The 24,969-nt window shown below is 39.7% G+C and overlaps 1 protein-coding gene across 18 annotated transcripts in view; it reads left to right on the top strand.

The window, feature by feature from the left end:
- The window catches only part of RIMS2 (regulating synaptic membrane exocytosis 2), a 370,897-nt gene that overhangs the window by 29,112 nt on the left and 316,816 nt on the right, over window positions 1-24,969 (top strand). For 9 of the 18 annotated variants that reach the window (XM_081873920.1, XM_081873930.1, XM_081873943.1 and 6 more), the window contains exons 2-3: window positions 20,232-20,264; window positions 20,660-20,746. The exons of the other annotated variants lie outside the window; for them this stretch is intronic. In XM_081873920.1, the coding sequence (XP_081730046.1) occupies window positions 20,232-20,264; window positions 20,660-20,746 (120 nt within the window). The remainder of the gene's footprint in view (window positions 1-20,231; window positions 20,265-20,659; window positions 20,747-24,969) is intronic. 18 annotated transcript variants of the gene reach the window in all.

Below are 24,969 nucleotides of genomic sequence, written 5' to 3'. Positions count from 1 at the left end.
TATGCAGGCTGCACCAGTCCATTATTTTACTAAGCATATTGTGTTTTTTAAAAAAATCTTTTTTATATTTGTTATTCGGTTGTACTAAGGAAAATAATAGTAAACTTGTTTCGGTGGTGCAGTGGCAAGCACTGCCAAAGTTTTGTGAAAAGGGGTAGGTGGAGCCCTGTACCTAACTGTGGTTCCCCATTGTCACCCATTGAACCTGCCCTAGTTGAGATTCCTGTGTTGCAGAGAAGACCCTTGGGGGTCCCTTCCCACTCTACTATTCTATGATTCAGTGGGGGGAAAGAGAACCATACAATGTGGTGCCTCCTACACTCAGAACCACAAAGTTTTTCCAGAAGGATACCATTGTCAATGGTATCAAAAGCCACGGATAGGTTGAAGAGAATCAACAGTGTTACACTCCCTCATCTCTTTCCTGACACTGACCACAGCTGTTTTGGTTCTGTATCTGGGCCCAAAACCAGCTTGAAATGGGGCCAGAGAATCCTCTTCCTCAAAGCATTCCTGCAACTGGGTCATCCACTCCCAATTCCTTGCCCAAGAAGGGGATATTTGCAGCTGATCTTTGGTTGCTTAACATGTCTACTCCACATATTACTTAGACCAGTGTTTCCCAACCTTGGGTGACCAGCTGTTTTGGAACTACAACTCCTATCATTCCTAGCTAGCAGGACCAGTTGTCAGGAATGATGGGAATTGTAGTCCCAAAACAGCTGGAGACCCAAGGTTGGGAAACACTGCCTTAGACAGATTGACCCGTTTGGCCCAGCAATGTATTTTGACAGCCTTCACTCCATTATGAGTGAAAGTGCCGCTATAATGGATCCCAGACATAAGTGTGGTCGTTCTCAATCTTGTTCTCCAGTGGGCCCTGGTATCTTAATATCAAAATAGCATGTGTGTGTATTTATTTAACCACTACATAATGTAAAAGTACCATTACTCAATTAAGGATGTAAAAGAAAAGTAGAATGTGTTGCAAAAATATGAAGTACAGTATGCTCTTTTGCTTTGTAGCTGGTAAAGTAGTGTGCAAACATTACTTTTCCCAGCAGCTGGGAAGATGCAGATGAAGGGGAAAGCCAGAAAAAATAAGAAATGCTCTTCTTTCTCTAACTTCCTCCTTCTCCTTCCACAAATTTCAGATATATTGATGAGGAGGTCAGTAGGTAATTTTGTTTATTTCATTTATGTATCTTTTTTCATGAAACACCAAAAAGCTATTTCATAATAAATACTACCAATAAAACATACATTAAAACATTTTCAAATCCAAAACAAATACAGACTGGATAAAATCTCCACTTACAAAGCTTGTTGAAGAAGGAATTTACAGGCCAATTAGCTCAATGTTTGTTCCAGCAAAACTGGGGGGAAAACTTTATTAAAGGTAGAATAAGAAATCATATACAGTGGTACCTCGGGTTACAGACGCTTCAGGTTACAGACTCCGCTAACCCAGAAATAGTACCTCGGGTTAAGAACTTTGCTTCAGCATGAGAACAGAAATTGTGCGGTGGTGGTGCAGCAGCAGCGGGAGGCCCCATTAGCTAAAGTGGTGTCTCGGGGTCCCCATAGGGGTCCCCAACATTTTTGGATCAGCAGACACAATTTGAATTTTGAGAAAGTACTGTGGGTGTCAGTCACAGAATTGCTGTTGTGGGGAGCATGTTGTTGTTGCTGTTTAGTCGTTTAGTCGTGTCCGACTCTTCGTGACCCCATGGACCAGAGCATGCCAGGCACTCCTGTCTTCCACTGCCTCCCGCAGTTTAGTCAAACTCATGCTGGTAGCTTCGAGAACACTGTCCAACCATCTCGTCCTCTGTCATCCCCTTCTCCTTGTGTCCTCCATCTTTCCCAACATCAGGGTCTTTTCCAGGGAGTCTTCTCTTCTCATGAGGTGGCCAAAGTACTGGAGCCTCAGCTTCAGGATCTCTCCTTCCAGTGAGCACTCAGGGCTGATTTCCTTAAGAATGGATAAGTTTGATCTTCTTGCAGTCCATGGGACTCTCAAGAGTCTCCTGCTGCACCATAATTCAGAAGCATCAATTCTTCGGCGATCAGCCTTCTTTATGGTCCAGCTCTCACTTCCGTACATCACTACTGGGAAAACCATAGCTTTAACTATATGGACCTTTGTTGGCAAGGTGATGTCTCTGCTTTTTAAGATGCTTTCTAGGTTTGTCATTGCTTTTCTCCCAAGAAGCAGGCGTCTTTTAATTTCATGGGTGCTCTCACCATCTGCAGTGATCATGGAGCCAAGAAAGTAAAATCTCTCACTGCCTCCATTTCTTCCCCTTCTATTTGCCAGAAGGTGATGGGACCAGTGGCCACAGTCACTGTTGTTTCCTCCCCTTGGAAAACCTCACACTTCCTACCTATGTGTTGCTGGTCCTGATTATGGATATCACACACACCCACACACCCACACACACCAATGCCATTGCTGTCTAATAATAACGGGGAACATTGTTCAGTACCAGGAAAAATATACAAGGTGGACACACCACACTCACTCTCTTGCACACACTCTTTCTCACTGCACACAGACTGATCACAGACACATCTCTCTCTCTCTCTCTCTCTCTCTCTCTCTCTCTCTCTCTCTCTCTCTCTCACACACACACACACACACACACACACTTATATACTTCACATATATAGAGAGTCATACATGCATCTCTCTCCATCTTTCACAGACCACACATACAAGCAGACCACAAACGTTTGCTTCCCTTTCTCTCACACTACACCTTTCTCTACATATCTCTCATCATCCACACAAACAGAGCATACTTGTGTCCAGGGCCACACAATGCACACATGACCACAGCTGACATTCCCCAAAGGCTGATGGGGATTATGCATAATGGCCAGAGAATGTACAAAATTCAGTTGATATATACAGAGTCCCCAAAGCCTTTTGGACATTATGTATATTCACTGGGAAATGTGCACAGTTCTTCATGAGCAGATCATGTGCATATTCTCCATGTGGCCTGGGGAATGTGCACAATGACTGGTTGTTAAAACAGTCATGCATGGCCTCAGGATAGCAGAATACGCACAGCTGTGAGAGGCAGCAGATCCGCCTCTGGTGCTTGTTGGCTGCCTCATCCACTTCGTGCCCCCTGATGCTGCTGCCATGTACCGTTTTGCTTTGTTTCCGGCTTTCCTGCATCCCTCATTTCCTTCTCCAGTCTGTTTCCATTATGTTGTGGCTTTCCTCTTTCCCTCCCCTCCCTCTACCCCTTTTCCTTCTCTGTTTAGTCCTCCTCACTGCAGTACAGCATTTCTCCCCGTGTCACAGCATGTTACTTTCTCTTCTTTTCTGTTTCACTATCAAACCAGAGAATCCCACTCAAGTTCTGTGCTGCAGCTGCAGCTGCCTCCTTATGGGTAGGCTCCCAGCTTTTCAAGAGAGCAGCTTCAGTCTCCAGGCAGTAAGCCATGGTGCAGAGGCAAGAAAGAGGTCAGTCAGTTGAATGGGAAGAGGAGGCATGTTGTTTGTGGGCACTCACCCACCACCACAGTACCTTTTCTCCATCCAAAGACAGCTAAAAATAACTTAAGATGGGTGCAGAGCAGGACTGGAGAGGAGTGGCCTGAGCCCCACCAGAGAGGCTTGGAGGGCTGCATTCCATGATATTCCCTATGCATGCACTACCCATTACCCTTAACATACTACAGTACCCTTGGGTGTCATTTTCTGGTTTACCTCAGGCAGTAAAGTGTCTTGGGCCAGCCCAGCTTAGGCTTCCCTGCCGCATTCAGAAAAGCCGCTGCACCGATGAAGAAAATGTTTGCTTTTTTTTTTTAAAGGATAAAAATCAAACAGCTTTATAAAATAAAGTTAAGATACAGAAAAGACACCAATATGGTGCCTGGGCTGATGGGTTGGGGATCTCTGATATAGAAGAACAAGTCTTGCTGATACAGAGCCATCATGGCTTCTGAAAGGGTAAATCCTTTCTTACTAGTTTTAGTGTCAACAGGCGTATAGATAGGGGTAATCCAGTTGATGTTGTGTATTAAGGGTTTTAAAAAGCTTTTGATAAATTCCCTCATCAAAGGCTCCTGAATAAGGTTCATAGGCCAGGGAATGAGGAGAAGTCCTCTTATGGTTTAGTAATTATCAGGAAACAGAGAGTAGGGAGACATGGACAGTTCTCTTAGTTGAGAGATGTACAAGGTGGAGTCCCCAAAGGACTGGTATTGGGAACTGTGCTTCTAAACTTGTTAATAAATAATCAGGATTTAGGAGTAAACAGTAAGCTAGCCAAGTTTACTGATGACAACAAATTTTTCAAAGTGGTTAAAACGAAAAGGGAATGTGAGGAACTCTAAAATAATATCTCCAAACTGAGCGAAAGGGGTAGTAAAATGCCAAATGCAATTCAGTATTAAAAAAGTGTGATGTAATGCACACCAGGCAATAAATAAATAAAAAAGTGTACATATATGCTCATGGGGTCTGCACTGGCAGTGATTGACTAGCAATGAGATCTAGGTCAATGAAAAGGTAGATGCAGTGTGTGACAACAACATGACAATGACAACAGCTGCTGCTTCTTCTTCTTCTTCTTCTTCTTCTTCTTCTTCTTCTTCTTCTTCTATACTTCACCCATCTGGATAAATGAATTCATACTGTAATATCTTATAAATATATATTGTAAAATAACTGTACTGTTTTTGGTATTTTACTGTAGAGTTAGTAATATCTCATGTACTGCTTATTCTAAATTGGAATATTTTACAGAACCTTTATAAACATATAATCTCGGAAAGAAAAGAATATCTTAAATTTCTTCATAAAATCAATTCTTCTCAGTGTAATTTCATATTTTGTTCTTTTGCATTGTTTTCAGGTGGAGGTTATTAATAGCATTTTGTATTTACAGACTCATGCTTTCATACTGTCTCTTCATGAATGACAGTTCTATTCATTTTAAATGAATACACCAACTGCAAACAAACATGAATGAATGTTCCTAATTAGCTGGTAACAAGAGCATTGAGTTCCTGCTTTAGAACAATGATTTGTTAAATAAATAGTCTTTGCAGCTAGGACTCTGGATCCATTCAGTTATTAAACATTAAGCAATCCTCTTCATATGAAAGTTAATGCCTCATTGCTCAGTGGATCACACAAACATGAAATACAGAGTTAGCGTTAACATTTCTCTTCAGATAAAATAAATTTTACCAAAAGAAAATATTGTCTGTTTAAAATTTCAGATTTTATGATTTAAAATCAATCTAATGAATTATTAAGTGGGTGCAATTTTTTTTAAAAAAAATAAATATTTATTAAAGTTTTTTGAATACCGATACATAAATAATAAACAACATTACTTATATCATAACATAATTTCATCACTTCTTTGGACTCCCTCACGTCTCCCACTCCCACTTACATCGTTAAAAAAATTTTTTTTTCCAAGCAAATTACCATCTTGTTTACAATCTTATATCCGCTCATTTAAATAGAATCTAGCAGTTCTCCAAAAGGTTTATATTTTCCTTAATCTCACTTATCGTCAGATTCAAATCTAATTTAGTGGTGGACAATTATTTATGATCTAGCATCCTTCTTAACATTCAACCAAATTACAATATTTTTGTAAATAAATCTTAAATTTCTTCCAGTCTTCTTCAACCCTCTCTTCTCCCAGGTCTCGGATTCTGCCAGTCATCTCGGCCAGTTGCATATAGTCCATCAGCTGCATCTGCCACTCTTCCAGTGTGGGTAGATCTTGAGTTTTCCAGTTCTTAGCGATGAGTATCCTTGCTGCCGTTGTTGCATACATAAAAAATGTTCGGTCCTTCTTTAGCACCTTCTGGCCGACAATACCCAGAAGGAAGGCCTCTGGTTTCTTAGTGAAGGTATACTTAAATACCTTTTTCAGCTCATTATATATCATTTCCCAGAAGGCCTTCACTTTAGGGCAAGTCCACCAGAGGTGAAAGAATGTTCCTTCATTTTCTTTACATTTCCAACATTTATTATCAGACGAATGGTATATTTTGGCAAGTTTAACTGGGGTCATGTACCATCTATATATCATTTTCATTACATTTTCCTTCAGAGCATTACATGCAGTGAAGTTCAGCCCAGTGGTCCACAACCTTTCCCAGTCCTCCAACATAATGTTATGCCTAAGTGGGTGCAATTAGATTACCAAACAGAATGTTAACAAGTACATTTTTGGAAGATAATTAAATTGCATTACTTAACTATCTTATAACACCCCTCTCCCGCCCCAGTGCTTCTCAAATTTATGTACTCAAGTTTCACAGACTACATTCAGGAATGAATCACTTATTGTTTGAAGAATTTTGAAACAAAAATGCATTCAGATACACAACTTGTGCTGATTGTTAACCATCTCAGTATTGCATTGTTAGAAACAACCTTGGGGTACATATTAAGAAGGGCAATATATAAATGTACCTAAAGAAAATTTTCTGCTGAATGATCTTCTAGACTTTGTCCTTTTATGCATCCCTGGGCATAGATGACATCAAATTATTTGGCACTCTGGTCCATGTCATCCCCCCAGTCAGTCACCACAGAGAAGACTGGCCAAGTAAGTCATATAGTCACACATACCACCATCTCAGCAGCCACAGTATTTGCTCTTGACCTCCCTCATAGCAGACACCAACTGACTGTCATTAACCTAAAACAACAACAACACCTTATCCAATATGTTATTCAAGAGTTCTCTCCAGCCCCACTGTTATAACTTGGATGAATCTGTATTCTCATTTCCATTCGTGTGGCTGTAGATTTTTATTTATTAAATTTCTATACTGCCCTTCATCTGAAGATCACAGAGCGGTTTACAATATGAGCTTATAGATTTCTAACTTAAAGCTACCTTAAGTCCCATCAGGATAAGAAGCAGGGAATAAAATAAAATAACAGATTTGTTTTCTGGCACCTGATGGTCCTGGTTTTCTAACATGTTAATGGCTTTCCAGCAATTCCCAGCTGTTTGTTTCCTCAAGAACTGGAAATCTTTAATGAGTGAGTTCATTATGTACAGGCATACTTCTAGGAGCAGATAGATGAAATAATAATTAAGGAATGGCATGTTCTCTTAGAAAATGAAGCATATTGCCCACTGGTATGGAGGGAAAGATTAGATTGTCAGCTATTAATTGCTATTCCTGCATGGCAGACAAAAAAGACACACCAACAACAAAAACTGTTGACAAAGGTAACATGTACCTCTGATGTCTTTTGGATGCCACTATTTCAATTTTGTTCCTTTACCAAGTTTAACTGCTTGTTACTTGGTATAGAGTTATTACAGCAGTCTAAAGTGAATGGTCATTGAACCATTTAACTCAGTTCATTATTCATCATTCAAAGTTGTTTTCAGGCATCTAACTGAATTTATCTAAATTATGGATAAGATAAAACAAAAACCACCTGTGGAGCTATATGTATTTAAAAGTGGGTTAGAAGTATCTTGTAAAATAAATATCAGGCTGAGGCTTCTTCAGATTTCTGGTGGAAGACGGTTTATGAGCTTGGTATAAGCCATATAAAATGCTTTTCAGCACGCATCATCTTCTAGGATACCCTTAAAGTGGTAGCCTCCAGAGACTCTTCTTGACTCCTAGTGGGAAGGTAAACAGTGTTTCTGTGAGCTGCTCTGGTTCACCAGAAGCGGCTTAGTAATGCTGGCCACATGATCCGGAAGCTGTACACTGGCTCTCTCGGCCAATAAAGCGAGATGAGCGCCGCAACCCCAGAGTCGATCACGACTAGACCTAATGGTCAGGGGTCCCTTTACGTTTTTTAAATGACCTGGTATTAGGCTGAGCAGTGAGGTGGCCAAGTTCACTAGTTACACCAAATTGTTCGTGACACAATATATAGTTAAACTATGGAATTTGCTTCAACAAGATTTGGTGGTGGTCACTGACTTTCAAAGGAAATTAGACAATCATGGACAATAAAGCTATCTTTGGCTACGTATCAACTCCATAATCAGGAGGTTTACCTCTGAATAACAGTTGGATGGAGAAACAGTTGGCTTCCTATAAGGCATATGATTGGCTACTACATACAGGATGTTGGATTAGATAGACCTTTGGTCTGACCCAGCAGTTCTTTTCTTTTGTTTGTGTGTGTGTGTGTGCGTGTGCACACATGCGCCAATCGGAATAGTAATACTGGGCTAGGTGGCAGCTTCAATAGTCACAAGAGAAATGAAAAGGTTTCCTTGTTATGTTTACAAATGTACATTATCAGCATGCTATTGAACTCTTCCCATGACTTCAAAGATGACTTTAGTTTTGTTTTGCATCAGCACTGAGCCCTTTGCTCTGTGAAATGCTTCTTTATTTTTCTGCAAGCATATGCACTCTACTCCACTGCATCATTCAGAAACACAATCAATGAACTTCCTGCTTCTGTCCACAATAAGAACATCCTGTCAGCATCTAATTAACAGGGACCATTTTCAGAACTGAGACAGGGGCTCAGCTGACTGACTGACCAGGTGACTCACACAAAGCAAAGCATAGTGTGTGCGCGCGTTTTTTAAAAAAACCAACACGAAATAAAAACATAGGGTCAAAACACATATGTGAAATATGTTATTTTAGTTCACATATATTTAAAATAACAGGAAAGAAAGAGGCAGAGGGGCCTGATCAGGTTTAAGACTGGTGAATGAGGTTTAATATTTTACCAACATTGGTTCTGACAAAAATTGGTCCCTCAAAAGCTACTATTTGCCCTGAGAGGGGACCGCAATTGTCAGGACTTTGGTGCAAAGGGATAGATGTTTAAAGCCCCTCTACCAACACGCTGCAGTCGTGACCTGTTTAGGGAAGTTTCTAATGTTTGATGTTTTATCGTTTTTTTTTAAATTCTGTTGGGAGCCACCTAGAGTGACTGGGGAAACCCAGCCAGATGGGTTTTTACCCAGATGGGTTCAAACAACAACAATTATTATTATTAACCCTGATCCCTCCATAATTATTGTTTTTTAAAAAAATATATCTGTGAAACGCAGTTACACTTTTCACATGTTGTATCGATTTGCCTATAGGGGTTCTTTACCGCTGAACCACAGAATATCCGATTCACATTTGTTCCAATTTAGTAGTAAACAGCAGGTTTTCTCGGGGAAAGCAGTGGGACAAGAAAAGCAAGCAAACCAACCAACCTCCCAGACCTGTGATTTGAACTCATGGGACAAATGGAAACGTGAATGGGCCCTTAAATGTTGTTCTCCAGTAGCTCCTGCAAAGGCTTTGGCAAACCCCTCCCCTTACTTTGCATGCCTTTCCTTTGGAATTTTTGTCACTAATTCATTCAGTGCTGATGCTTTGGTATGTTCAGTTGATATTGTTGCCAAGCCTACTAGTCTCTTTGCAACATTGTTGAGTGTAAGTTGTCATAAGTTTGAGCTTTGAGAAGCTGTGTTCATAACTTTCCACTGACACAGGAAGTGTGGGAAGTATCCTTAGAGCAAGAAAAACATTAGGCACATTATCCAGGTGTTTTTGTTGTAGTATGAAGAGTACTCCTTGTGGTGGCATAGACTTCGGAAATCTTCAGGCTATTACTGTAAGTTCATAAGTCATAAAAGTACCTGTAGTCTCGTTTAATGGAACAAATCCAAATTTTCCACTCCTTAGGTATTTAAAGAGGGGTGGGAAATTTTCATTGAGTATGTAGAAAATAATTGTTCACAGATGAAAATGCTGGCAATATTAAGGAAAATTCAACAGCATAACATATTTAAAAGTGATGCAAGATAGGAGAACTGAAGCAGATGGATATATTAAAATATGTAGGAATGGTAGATAAACTAAAAGAACCTTGGAAGGGGAAGGAAGGAAGTCATTGATTGTATGGTATAATTAATGAAAGATGTTTAATTTGAAATGTAAAATATGAAAATTTTATCATTTGAAACAAATCCCAATAAATGTTCTCTTACGATAACCTCAGGCTCAGAAATCTCATTATCAAATGGTTTGATTACATGAACATAACGTACAATCATTGTCATTTGTTCAATATGACTAACATCAGGTATGCAGTCCAGAATAACTGAATAGTATTTGGCTGAGTTTGCATGCACTAAAATGTACTCCTTTATAGCACCTGCTAGAAGCTGTATAAGCTCATTTTGGATATCTTTCCCTAGGTAGTGAACCATTGTTTCTTGCTCTTTAACTCTATGCAAAAGTTGATTCATGATAGGATCAAAAAGGGCTAGATATTCTACGAAAGAAAAATTCATTGCTAGCACTGTACAACTTATCAGCTGCACCACAGAATGCCAATTTTTGCATGCCAAGAACTCTGACCAAAGCATTCAAGTGTCCCAAGATTTGTCACCAATATTATTAGTCTTGCCCGATTTTCGGCTGCTTAATATCATCAATTGTTTTTCCTTTAGATAAGCACAGTTCAATTTTTTTCAAGGTCTGATAGTTTTCTAAATGGTTAGAATTCCTCTCATGTGAAAACAGAATTGCTCCAATGTTCTTCCAGTCTTTTGAACCTGTTTCTTGTAGGGTTGATGTACTATTTCTTTTTGCTGAACAACTTACAGCAACCCCCCCCCCAAAAAAACCCCATATCTTTTGAGACTGAATATAGTCTCCCTTTGTAGGGTACAGTATAAAATATTCTGTTTCTTAGTCTTTGGGGAAATCATGTGATACCACTTTTGCCAACTCCCTGGGGCCCTGGGTGCCTGAATACCCACAAAATTTCCCATGAAGAGGCCAGGCACCCACAATTTTTGGTGCCAGGGCCATGCACACTGCATGGCACCCATGGCCTGGGGCACCCACCATTGTGGGGCCTAGTTGGTACTCCTGCAACCTGCAGTGGTCCATGCTGTATGATAAACTGTTGCAAATTATCACAATAGTTTTGTCCATTTAACAGAGTCAGGCACAATACCATCTTTTTCAGACTTTGCAGTACTCTCACTTTTCTTGACATCCTCTTTTTCCTCTGTGTGTTTTCCAGAAATATCTCCAATTTGCAAATCTTCTGTCTTTATTATTTGTAGTAGGAGCACCATATCTAGCTCCCTTAGTGCTAGTTTCAACAACAGTATACAGTGGTACCTCAGGTTACAAACGCTTTGGGTTACAAACACTTTGGGTTACAGACTCCGCTAACCCGGAAGTAGTACCTCAGGTTAAGAACTTTGCCATAGGATGAGAACGGAAATCACGTGCTGGCGGTGCGGCGGCACCAGGAGTCCCCATTAGCTAAGGTGGTACCTCAGGTTAAGAACGGACCTCTGGAACGAATTAAGTTCATAACCAGAGGTACCACTGTAGTCATATGCTTGTTCTTCAATTGCTTTCTGTGCACAAATATATTTCAGAAAGAACACCTCTTGCTTTACTTGCTCCTTACTATTTCTTCCTTTTGTTTGTGGTACTGAGTTCCAGATGGTTGTTTTGTATCAGCCATAGCTCACTAGAAAAATGAATACACTTTCTAAATAAGATTAAGATATGACTGGAAGATTTAAAATTAAGTGCATTTTCACAATCAATCAATCAATCATTCACATAACCTCTAATCAACTCTATGGTCTAACAGTTCTAATATATGGATTACTTCAAAAATGATAAAATTCTTCAAAATATAAAAGAGAAGAAAAATATTATCAGAAGTTTAGAAGATATAACAAAATCTAATCTGTTTAAAACTGTGCCACTCAAAGGTCAGTACTCTGCCCCTCTGAGGTCAGGACTCAGGCCTTAGTAGGCTGCCTAGATTGCCTAATGATAGCATCTCTGAGGTAGCTAGTGTATTGCTTTCGAAAAGTTGCTAGAATACAGCTTCTTATGCTCCAGCAAATCCAGCTGATAGTCATCAAGCCAGTGGAGTGTTCTGTGTTCTCACTATGATTATCCAGTCTTAACAACTGAAAAGGTATGTAGGGAAGGAGGTAGTCTTTCAGATATTTGCAACTTAAAGGCTCAGAACCTTGAATTGATCCCATAAATGAACTGGGAACCAGTGAAGCTAAGTTAAAACAGGTTAAATGAGTTCTAAATGGAACCCCAGCCAGCTTGTGTAGAATGAGTTGCAATAATGGATGCATTTGTTCCTCATTTCCATCTGAGGCAGGTGTCTCAGAATATCTGTTGTGACTTGCTCTAGAGGACTACCTGTTTGTGTGGTCACCGTGGGAGCCATGTGTGTAATAAAAGTTGTTTTGTGAGTTCTGCAGGTATAGCATAACTTCTCCCAGTCTTTTACAGATGTGAACCATCCAGGCCAGTAGTACTGACTTTGGACTATTTGGGAAAGCTTCTCTATTCCCAAATATACTCCTGCTTTGCTGCAGTTTAGTGCTTCAAAGATATTCAGGACTGATCCCTGTGGAATCTATTAGTGTATGAAAAGTCATGCTTCTCAGTGCCCTTTGACACCTAACTAGTAGCCCTTGCTATAGCTATAAATCAGGCAAAGCCTCTTTGTACTGAAGCAAATTTGGGTTACATGGTGCCTCAACATGGAACTCTTGCAGGGTCCTCCCGCCTTTCAGTTTCTTAGGCATGGAATAATTGAATCCATGACTTGGGCTTCTTTTAAGGCGGTGGCTCCATCTCCTCCATCATCATCACCATCACCATCATGAGATTCCTCCTTCCCTTCCAGCAGTGGTTTCTTCTGGTGTCAGGGTTATGATTAAAGTATCAGTATGTTTTCCCATGGCCCCGGAGTCCTTGTTAGCATCATCTAGAATTGACCATCTGGACAGAGCATGAGAATTTTTGTGTTGTTTTCTTGTGCAATGCTTAATCTGGTACTGGAACTGAGCCAGGTGTTCAAGCCAATGTGCCAACTGTCCCTGTGGCTCATGGAAGTTATGAAGCCATTGAAGTGAATTGTGATCTGCCCTTAGCAGGATTCCCCCCCCCCCCCCGAGGATATGTTGAAAATCTTAAGTAAATGTCACTATAGCCAGCAGTTATAGTGGAGTGGAGTGGAGTGGTTTCAACTTTACTGAGGATTCTGCTAGCATATGCAGCCATTCTCTCTTTATTACACCATCTTGTTATATTAGGACCACACCAATACCAGTCACTGACATTTGTACCCTGAATAAATGTAAGGTGGAAGGCCTGGGTAACCCAGAAACAGCCTTTGCTTTAACTTTAAGAACACTTCTTATTAAGTTCTACTGGTACATTTGCTCTTTCTCTGATAATTTGTGTAATTGCTGGACAATTGTGGCAGTTAGCAATAAATAGTGTATAATAAAAACTTAGATAACAATACTCCATACCTTAGTGATTGACTGCGATGTTGGCTGAGATCAAATGGCTTCTACTTTGCCAGGGTCTATTGTATCCCATCTTTGGAGATTATACGATGTAGGTATCTTACTGCATTTCAAACAAGTAGCAGTTTGCTTCTGAAGTACAGGCTTAATTTTCAGCAGGTGTTCTTCAAAAGATCTCCCAATGACAATTATGTCATCAATATATACTAGGAAATATATGTCTTGTAGGTTTACCAAGACAACCACCACCAATCTTTGAAATATCCAAAGAATGCTAGAATCCAAAAGGCATAAAATTATAAAAATCCCTGCTTGTTAATAGTTTCAGTCAGTCATCAGGGCTTCCTTCTACTTACCAGTAGCCACTGGCCATATCCAGGATAGAGAATCAATATACACTTGCAAGTAGGTCTAGGGCAGAGGTGTCAAACTCAAACTTGCAGCCTGTAAGCTGTATCTGCCCCTTCCCCCAACAATTTAGCATGTTTTTTAAAAATATATTTTTCTGTAAAAAAAACTTCCCAGCAGGTGGCACTGTTGAGTTCCACCTTTGCGCCAATGAAAGGAGAGAGTTCAGTGTGCAGTGGGTGTTTATGTCATTTTTTTTGTCTTTGCAAAATCTTCCCCTTTCCCTCTAGTATGCATGGGTGTAGCTGGTGTGTGTGTGTGTGTGTGTCAGCCACCCCTCTAAATAAAGTAAATAAATAAAAATACTTGGCTGGCTAACCTGTTGTGTCACTGATAACTCGGTTCTGTCCCCACAATAAATCCTGGCTATGCCCGTGCTAGTATGGTGCCAATATTTGGCTATATTGCTAGTACTTTGGCAGCAACATCTTCATAACCACCACAACTGAATGGAATGCTCCCAGATTTGTCCCCCAATGCACAACTTGAGATTCTGTTGTCACACTAGACATTAGTGCTGGGATATAGGCTTTCTGAATCCTGCCTATGGTTTGGGCAACAAGAAATTCATGTTGGCCTAATGCTATGCCTTCCTCTCACTCCCACCCTCTTCCAAGTATATTTCACTTTTTGAGGATATTGTTTGTTCCATTGTAACTCTTTATCTCTACTTTACCTCATAATGGGTGTCGTGGAAAGCATTTTATATTTCCAGAAGTGGCTGGTACAGTTCTGTGAAGCCACACTCCCAACACTGGTGTTGTTACTGCTTGCTGGTATGGTTTAAGGGTGGGGTCGTGGTGAGTTTGGGACTGTGTGGGCACACTGATAGGAGTACCAGATTGGCTATGACGGGGCACCCATAGAGCCCTAATCTTCCTGATGTCCTGCCTGGGTAGCAGGCAACAGTGCCAGTGTTGGGAAGATGGCTCAATAGTACTGCTCCACCTGCTGGCTGCTCCTGTATCCTACACAGTACAAAGGTCCTTAAAACTCAGGTCAACATCATACTGATTAGGGGAATTCAGTTCCCACTATGCTTCTTTGAAAGCTGTGACCAAACATTCACAAGATAGACAACATGTCTAGGATGCTGGTGGCTTGCCATATTCGCATGACTCTGAACTTAGTCTGGTTTGCAAAGACTTCAGTTTCTGCCAGTCATCTTTAGTGGTGCTTTCTAGAATTGTGCATACACAAGGAAAATGCCCCAGAATCAATCAAAATATAAGATGGAGGTCCATAACTTTTATTTTGACTCTATCTCATTGGTTTGCAGGATATATTAAGTGAGGCTTGCCAGTTTCCAGGTGCAAAGTCGTCTCATAACTCTCACCTGGTGAAGTTTCCTGGCATCTTTAAATTACATTGCTGTGGTGCTTATGTTTAAAATGATATTTCCTGCTACATTTTCAGTAAAAGTCTTCTAATTCGTTTCTCCCAGGAATCTGTTTGTGGTGTTGTGCTTTGTCCCATTGGCCTGCCCTCACGTTTTCTGCCTCTTTGGATCTGCATGGTTTTCCTGCTGCTTTCAGTTCGCTGATAACATGCTACACACTACATTGCTTTCATGTATTTATCAACTCTGGGAGTTTTGACTTTCCTGTAGCTGCAGCAGTTTCTGCTTTCATCTCATGCACTTTTGCAGTTGAAGTGGTGCTGTTATCAGGTGTTTCTAGGGTATGTTTAACGTTGAGACTATCTCAGTGACTTCCTTCATATAGAGAGCTTTTTTGATTTCCCTCAGCTACATGGGCCATAAAGTGACTTTTAGTGAGGAAGCTGCCATTATAGTCTGGGGAAATTGGCAGACTAGAGTCTCAGGGAATATCCAAAATTTTGGAGAGGTTCCTTTTCTGCTTGCCTCTCATTACTGAAAGGTGCTTGATTCTAATAAGGAAGCATCTGCTCAAATACAGCGGCAACATGTGGCTAATGAATGTAATAAATCAGGAACCACAAGACAGAGAAACCAGTAGGAGAACACTTCAATCTCCCAGGACATTCTATACAAGATCTCAAAGTAGCTGTTCTATTACAAAGGAATTTCAGAAATAGACTGCAAAGAGAAGCTGCTGAATTGCAACTTATTACCAAACTTAAAACCATGGAGAGACCTGGTCTGAACAAAGACATTGGATTCTTATCTCATTATATATGACAAAGCCATTTTTCACCTTCTCACCCCTTGCTTTTTCCTGTAAGACCTATTGCAGTCATTAAGAGTCGTCAACAGGCTCATCACAGCTATCTGCCAATCACCCAATCCCACCACCCTTCTGAGTAATACCCCTCCCCACCTTCTCACTATATAGAATGGTCTGGTGACTTCTGTTTCAGTGTATCTGAAGAAGTGTGCATGCACACGAAAGCTCATACCAAGAACTTAGTTGGTCTTTAAGGTGCTACTGGAAGGAAAAAAAAATTATTTTGTTTTGACTATGGCAGACCAACACGGCTACCTATCTGTAAATAAATGTATTATTATTGGTAGCAGAATGTCATCCAAAATTTACAATTTCCAAATAATATCCAAATAATATATATGTCAGTCCATAACCAAAGAGTAGTCAACGTAATGAGTTACTGGCGAGGAACACCATGATGCAGGCAGGATGCCTTTCAATGTCCAAGAAGTATTGTAGTGGGTGCTCCAACGTAACGAATTCAATAGCAATCAGCAAACAAGCGGAACAGTATATCTGGATTGGATTAACTGCTTTGAAGATGAATCTTCAGCTGATGATGAAATTAAATACATTACATACAATGAATGCTAACAAAAATAAAACTGAGCAACCTGCATAATGAATAAATAATAAATAAGGAATACATACCAAGTAATTTTTAGAAGAACTTAGTTATTCACAGGTGTGTCAAATAAGAAATGATTAAGAACAAAGTAAGAAAATTTAAAGGTACAGTATATCAAATCTGGCATCACAATGCAAGCTGAAACCATAAAGTTATTGCAACACAGGGGTTTGTTTTTGTCACTCTAATCAAGAAGCAGGCAGGGATAAAGACAAAACAAAAACATAAATAAAAATAAAAATAAAATAAAGCAGACAGGTGTGCACACACACAGACTTAGAGGTAGACAGACACATACAGGCAGTGACTTTAAGAGTGAAAAACAGCATGCCCCCCTCTTCTGTGGAAATGCTGCCTCTTACTCTTAAAGATCAGGCAACATTTTTATTATCTTTGATCTTGGCGTTGTTGGACCACAGCGCTAAGGTAGGAGAGAAACATTTGCCTGCCGCCTTTTACTGTCAAAGAAGAGGCTTAGGAATCTAAGATGTTAGCACTGAGTGCTTAGATTGGAGTAAGTAGATCATGTGATTGACTAGTGATTATGGTTTGACCAAAATGGCTTCAGAGGCCAAATTCAGAAGCCCGGTGGGTCTAATTAAGCCTATGAATTGGAGGCCCCCCCCCCCACTTGCTGCGATGCATTCTGAACTGAGGTGTAGGTTTGTAGATCCCTTTGTGTTAGGCCTCTGAATATCTTTTGGGCTTTGCCTTGCAGTAGAAAATCAAGGAAATGAAGCTTGATGGCCTTATTCCAGTTATTTGTGTGTGTAACTCATTCAGCGTGATTTTTCCAGCTGACCCAGCTTTGACTATTTCCATATCCCTCTAGCATGAAAATAAGCTGCTGTAGTAATTGTCTCCATTGCCCTGTGCAATTTCACCAAAAAAACCTCAGGGGTATATTGAGTAGCAGATGGTATGGTGGGGTAACGGTGTTCATTCGACCTTCCAAGCGGCAAGATGGCAGGGAGGCTGGTGTGGCGCAAATACACCCGCAGGAGTGCCATATAGCCTCCATCAATGGATTTGCACTGCATCAGCCTCCCTGCTGCCTCTCCCTCAGATCAGTAGCTAAAGGTACACGGAGCAATGGTTCCAAACTACAAGAAAAAAGATTCCACCTAAACATTAGGAAGAACTTCCTGACAGTAAGAGCTGTTCGACAGTGGAATTTGCTGCCAAGGAGTGTGGTGGAATCTCCTTCTTTGGAGGTCTTTAAGCAGAGGCTTGACAACCATATGTCAGGAGTGCTCTGATGGTGTTTCCTGCTTGGCAGGGGGTTGGACTCGATGGCCCTTGTGGTCTCTTCCAACTCTATGATTCTATGATTCTATGATTCTAGGTTCAAAAATCACACTGACTTGTATCTGAGAATTAACAGTTGATTTGGTGGGGTAGGTAAAGAGGAAGACTTGGTGCCACTTTAGGGGATGGTATGATAAAAGTACTGGTTTAAAAGTGAAACAGTCTAGACTTTCCTGTTCATTAGTTCAGCTTCAGCACTAAGTGAGGCTCCACATCTTCAGGGCATTTCCCAGAGAGTCACTTTAACTAGCGACAAACCCAAGGCTACCTTTCTATCTAAACTGCTGGCATGGTTCTTCTTTTCACATTTTGAGTCCCCACTGGTCAGGGGCGCCGACTTATAAAAAATTTTGGGGGGGCGGGGGCCCATACCGACTTATAAAAAATATTGGGGGGGCCCAAGACCTCCAAACCGCTGCTGCTGGGGGAACGAAAGGGGCGAGCCCCGGGCTGCCCCGACCTTAAGTGAACCTGTGAGGGCCCGCCCTTCGCGGCAGCCGATTGGCTGCCGCCGTGGGCGGTGAATATTAATGAGCTAGGGGGAATCCCCGCTTCTCGCGGGGCTGACGCCAGCCCCGCGAGATTGTTGATGGGTCGAGATCGGGAGTGGCTTTGTTTTAACTCATTACTGAATGTATTTTAAAAGGTAACTATCGTCAAACAAGAAAAATAAAAAATACCAACATAATTTTGTGATTTTACAAAGCATAATATAACTAATAATTTTCTTAAATTATTGGGGGGGGGGCTGAGCCCCCCCAAACGAATTTTTGAGGGGGCTCGGGCCCCCTCAGGCCCCATGGAGTCGGCGCCTATGCCACTGGTGCTTCACTAGCCTTCCTACGCCTGCTCCCAAGCTACATTATTTGTTTGTTTGCTTGCTTGCTTGCTTAAATTGATTTCCCACCTGTCACCCTAAGGTCCCAGGTTGGGTTACATTAATTTAAAACCAATATAAAGCACCTTGCAATAACAAAAATAGGATGGATCCTAAAAACATACATCTTAGGTGTCAAAGGCTACAGTAAAGACTTATTGTCTGTTTTCTGTCTTTCTCCCTGCTTTCCCTCCCTTTTCCAGCAATACAACTCTGTTCCCTAGGTCAGATATACAGCTCACAGCAGAGACTGTTGAGAAACGTAATTCGACAGTCTCATGCATTACATTACACCTGGGCACTGATCATGCTGGCTGGGAATTGAAGCATTGCCCTCAAGATCCCTTCTAACTCTACAATTCTATGATCCTAAGTCCAGCAAAATCTGAAAGGCAGCATGTTGGCAATACTTGCCATGCTAGCTCATAGCATCATGTACAAGCAACAATTGGAATTTTACATCCACTTAAGGAGCTTCAATTTCCTACATTTCTGAGGCAGCAGCATGGGACACATTTGGCACTTTTTGTACAGGAAGAGTGACTGGATTTCAGTAAATGAAGAGTAGCATGACCTAGCATAGCCTTCCCTGAACTGGTGCTCTCAGATTGGGGAAGGCTGACATAGCATATGGTATGGCTCTAAACACACAGTGTTTAGAATATTTTGCTTGCAACATTGTTAATGAAACATTGAATTTTTAAAACATTTTATATGAAAAGTGTAACAAAATAACAAAATATAAATGGAAGTTGGATGTTAGATTTGAGAATGCTTTGTTAAACTAGGGAATGTGTTAACTAGTCTTGTTCACACTTGTTTGATTAGATTTCATGTGGAGGATGAAATTTAGCTTTTATCTACTTGCTCTTAGGATTCATACACCGTTGTGTGCTTCTGATGATTATTGCAACAAGGATCATCACAGGCTGAAAGCAGTTTGAACCAAGCATTTCATCACAAACTTAATGTATTTACTTTACAGAGAAACAGAGAGATTACTTAGTGATTAACTCTTCTACAAATATGTGAAGAGATGCAAAATACCTGCAATTTGTTCTGTTTCATTAAATTTTTAAAAATATTTTTATTTGTAGCCCTTTTTATTGTTTATAGTGACTAAAACAATGTTAAATTTAATATATTAGTTTATGGTTCAATATATGCTGTAGGTCACATAGCTAATTAAAATAATTAATTTTCATTATTTAAATTAATTCTGTTGAAAGAACTAGGTGTTCATTATGAAATGTCACAACAGTAATTAAGAATTTTAGGTGTTTTTTATTTTATTTTATTTATTAAATTTGTATACCATCCTTCATCTGAAGATGTTTGTGATATTGTAATAATATCATTAGCCTAGTGGAAAACTTGTCTAGATACAAGTTTTGGCAAGTGAACAGGGAAATTACAGCATTCTTTCTGTTGCCTGTCGAGTGAGAGGGTGAGGACTGCAGATAGGATTTGTGTTCTAGTACACTGCACTCAGCTGCACAAACTTATTTTTTTAGGGTGAAAGAAGAACAAAAACCACAAGCGACACAGTAAGTAAAAAAATCTTAAAAGTGTAGTGGGCTTGACTTCTCTACCTTTGCCATATTCTGCTTTCTGCACCTTTTGATGGTATTAGGTTTCACTAATATCTGATAGGCTGCTGGTAGTCATCTGCTTTCTGATTGGCTTGTAAGAGCTGCTTGCGGCTTCTTACTTCATCCACATATTAGCTGGATGTAGTTTCTTGCTACCTGCTTCTGGACTATTTAAATGTAAAACTTTATTTCCCCTTACATCCTATTAGTGGCTGACTTAATTGCAGTGAACATTCCCATTGGCTTTAGCTTTTCTGCCTTTATATGACTATTATTATTGGGTAAGAAAGCATTTATGCTAGTGTGATTTTATTTGGTTATTCAGTCACATTATTTGCTTATTTAAACAGGTGGTTTCCCTTTAGTGGGATCACTGAGCTGGTAAATAACGTTCTTCAGCCACAGCAAAAACAACAAAATGAAAAGGAGCCCCAGACGTAAGTAAGCCGCTATCTGTAGACTAAGTACTGCTGTAGCATTAAAACATACCACAGAGTATGTTTAAATAATATATAACATCCTTATAAGAACATCTTTCAAATTGAGGCTGCAATCCTGTGCATGCTTGCTGGGTAGTAAATCTTGCTGAACTCATTGTGACTTACTGCTCAGTTAGCATCTATAGGATTAGCTATATAACTGATTCTGCTTTTCAATCTTTAATTGGCAAAAGGAAATTGAACCTGGCTTCAGGTTTGGTTGGTTAGGAATGCTTCCTGCTCTGTAGGGGACCAGCTTCTTTCATGAACTTCATGCGCAGAACTCCTTCAAAATTAAGATGACTGATATGCATGAAGAGCTTGAATTTTCAGATCAGTTGTGTGAATGCCCCTGATAATTATTTACACATATTTACCTACATCATCACTGTGTCATTCCTTTACAATATCTGTCAAGTTGCAAGGCAGATATTGTCTTCATGCATAAATGGATTTCCCTTAATGAGAACCATATGAAAAAATGGCTCATTTTTTAATTTAAAGATGTGATGGTTGTGACAGAAATGGCAAAGTTTGGAGACTCAGACTTAAGCTTAATCTAGTGTTAGAGAATTAAACATCAAGGATATTAAAAACTGAACATATAAGGTTACATTGAGTATTACTTTTAAGTTTATTTAAATGGCGCTCTCTCTCCCTTATGTCAACCAAATAACTATTCTGAAGCATCAATATTATTTATTTATCTGCTAGTAATACAAAGGCTAAAGAGAAATGGAACAAAATGTTTTCCCTATCACACCTCTACTGGCGTGTGAGAGTTGTCCTTGGATCTTCCTGAACATGGTTGATTGTATTGTATTATTACTTGGGCTTTGCAACTTGATTATTGTATTTAAATAATTTTTTATAGTTAAAAATCCAGGCTGTGAATTAGAGTCCTACATGCAGGTCGTGTACTTATTGTTTGACTGAGACAAATAAAAGTTCTGTTAGTTTTCTTGCTATACAGTGGAGAAGCCTCAATTTAATGTTATTGATTTAATGCAAAGTGATTCTTTTGAAAGCCTATGAATATCTTTTAGTGATTTTTTTCATACTGAATTTATTTGAAAATCTTTTGTTTTCTATAAATTTGATTATAACTTTATCACTGGACTATCCTTCTAACTTTTGCCATTCCTTAAGGTCTGTTCTTTTTTTTTAATTGATTCTTAATTTCAAATAACAAAACATACCCATACAAGGAAAGCAGAGATTAGTAACTGCACAGAAAAGAAAGAAAAATAGTGGCTATGGCTGTAGTTTTAGATGTTTCAAGAACGGCAATCAAATGAAAATGTCTCTCCATAAGTTTCCATAAGTTGATGAAGGATTAAAAGTGTGTTCGATTATCTTAACAAAGTCAATAAAAGGATACCATGTTGTATAGAAGGTGTGATTCTTCCACTTGATCAATATTCATTTTGTGAAATGGTTAATTTGTTCAAAGCAAGATATCTCATACCTAGGAGATCCAGGCCTCAAAAAGATTTGCATTTAAAGTTTCCCCATTGTTTTGCAACCACTAATGTAGCTGCAGTTAATAAATGGGGGATGAAGTCATTATCGGTTATGTTATTAATCTGAGGGATAAAATAAGATAATAGGGCTTATTTTGGGTCTGGTTGTAGTGATTCCCCAATCATTTAATTAGTTGAAAAACTTTCTCCCAAAAGGGAATAATTTTGAGGTTGAACCACCACATGTGTGTACTAGAGAGCCAAAGAAATTGCATTCCCACTAGCAAAGGTTGAATGTGTTGTGATTAATTCCATGTAGTCTGTCTGGGCACATGTACAGCAATGTGCTATCTTTAAAGCATTTTTATGACTATTTCAAATTTGCTGACCCTGTACCTTTGGAAGTACCTCGTGAAGTGTACCAATCTCCACCTCTGCAGTGGAGGAAGGATTTTGTATCAGTATTGTGTTTCCTTTTTTTATTTATTTAATGTGTGTCTTGTAAAAAAAAAAAAAAAAAGGTCTGGGTTATCTCACTTTAAAGCAGACCATATCCCTCTTCTTTTATTTGGTGTACTCAGGTCATTTACGTTGCAAGTTATTTCAGCTAAGTGTGGCACTATAAGATTAATTTAAAATTACACAGCATCTACCAGGCAATAGATCTATTATGCATCATAGTAATTTCAGTGTTATTATCATATTCCATCAGCACAAAATAAAGATGCCATTAATTCCAACACGGATTAACTTCAACATTCAAACTCTCCCTCCCCCTGCCCTAATCCCCCAACCTTCCCAACAGAATAATCCCTACACCTCTGGTTGGGAGCAGAATAGTCCATCTCTTCCTTCATGCGCCAAGTGCTCATGAATTAAGATGAAATTGGGGGTATACCAACAGCTTCCATCAGAGCTGTGAAACAAAACATACATTACAACGATAGTTCAGGAATATTAAACCAGAGCTGTAAGCAAATATATCTGCAGAGGCAGATTTGGGGCAGTACAACCGGTTCCGCCACACTGGACACCAAGCCTAGGAGGCTCCAAAGGATGTTGCACTACATCCAAAGGATGTAGTGTATTGAACAGAACTGAAGGTGACATGTGGCCTTACACAGGGTCTCACTAAAAGAAAGACCTAAGTTTGCCCTGATGTATGTTGGTTCAGATTGCTAAAACTGTAGAATTTAAATATTCAGAAATATGAGACTAACTACGGGTTGCTATTAACTACTCAACAATCACAAGGTGTTAATTCTTTCTTTAGAAAAGCATTTTAGCGTGTCTGGCATTTCCAGTTTGTTTTATAAAACCACATTCCTAAGCAACTTGGAAGTTTCCTTGAAATTAGTTGTTCTTAATGCCCTATGGATTAATTGTGGAGTTAGATAAACACGTAATCTTATTTGTTTCTATGTTAAGAATTCTTAATGACTAAAATCTGAATCTTGTATGAGCTGATGTGATATAAACAGGTTTATGTAGTTGTTACTAGTGCCTCTTGAAACTGGTAGCATGTAAGGCAACCAACCAACAGTAGGTGGAGCCAGAACCAATGACAAGCAGAGTTAACCCATTTTAGCTTTGTCCTCTGAATATTATACTATGTACGAGGGCAGGGCCAAGACATTTTGGCACCTGAGGTGAACCATAAACTCCCACCTCCCTCCCCACGAGGGAAGAAGGGGTGAGTGAAGATCTACATCAGTAACAAGGTGGGGCACAGTAAACATCTATGTTGGGATCTGCTGTCCCTGTGAATACTGCCGTCTGAGGCAGTTGCCTCACCTTGCTTCCTGGGTGGGCTGGCTCAGCTATGTGCAGTTGCTCTTATTTTTATGTATAAATAAAATGGATTGTCACACCTATCTGCATTTTTGGATTCTCCATGGGGCCATGGCTATTGGGATTCTCATGATGAGCCCATGTACTTCCAAAAGAACCACTAGACCATGATCTGCTAAGGTGATAATCACACATATGGAGAGTAGTGCAGTATTGTGCTTCCTGTCCTGTCCCTGATCTGTATGTTTAGCTGGAAGTCTGAACAGAGTCTGTGTATATTCAGTTATACATGTTTAAGTTCTGCATGCAGGATCTGAGATGTATTTTTGTAAGGTTCATAATGTCATAGAAAGAAACTACACATGTTCAACTTGTACATGCATGTGTTCTATTCATTTCTTGGATGTGTGGAGGCCAGGCATGGGGGTTCTGCTTCTATTCCATGTATTCAGTGAACATTGTTTGAAAAGGGCTAAGGTCAATGAACAACATGAATAATTGTACTAAACAGAGAAGAATATATAGCTAGCAGCAACTGGTTTGTGGATTATGTTTTTATTATTTGGAATTCTCAAGGAAACCTTCTTGCTTCTTGCCTCTGATCTTTAACCACATTGGCCCCATCGTACCTTTCCTATTTTGTGGTATACATTCCAGCCAAGGTTCTGTTATTGTGATGCTGCATGTAAGTTCCAAACTGTACCACCTTATTGTTAATATTCAAAGCTTTAAGGCCCTGTTATGGTTGTGCTTGTAGTTCCACGACTGATTTTCTCATCAGAGTTTTTGTTAATGCAAAGTAGCTGCAGGTGACTTGAAGTGGGGATTTTGAGTGGTGAACCATTTTTCTCATCAATATGCCGCTTCAGCTGCTTTTTCTCCTGAATGGGAAACGATATGGAGATCCCATATTCCCATTCCCATGCG

This window comes from Podarcis erhardii (genome assembly GCF_964252035.2).
Source record: "Podarcis erhardii genome assembly, chromosome: 8".
Classification (NCBI taxonomy): Eukaryota; Metazoa; Chordata; class Lepidosauria; order Squamata; family Lacertidae; genus Podarcis; species Podarcis erhardii.
This window is presented reverse-complemented; position numbering and strand designations above follow the sequence as displayed.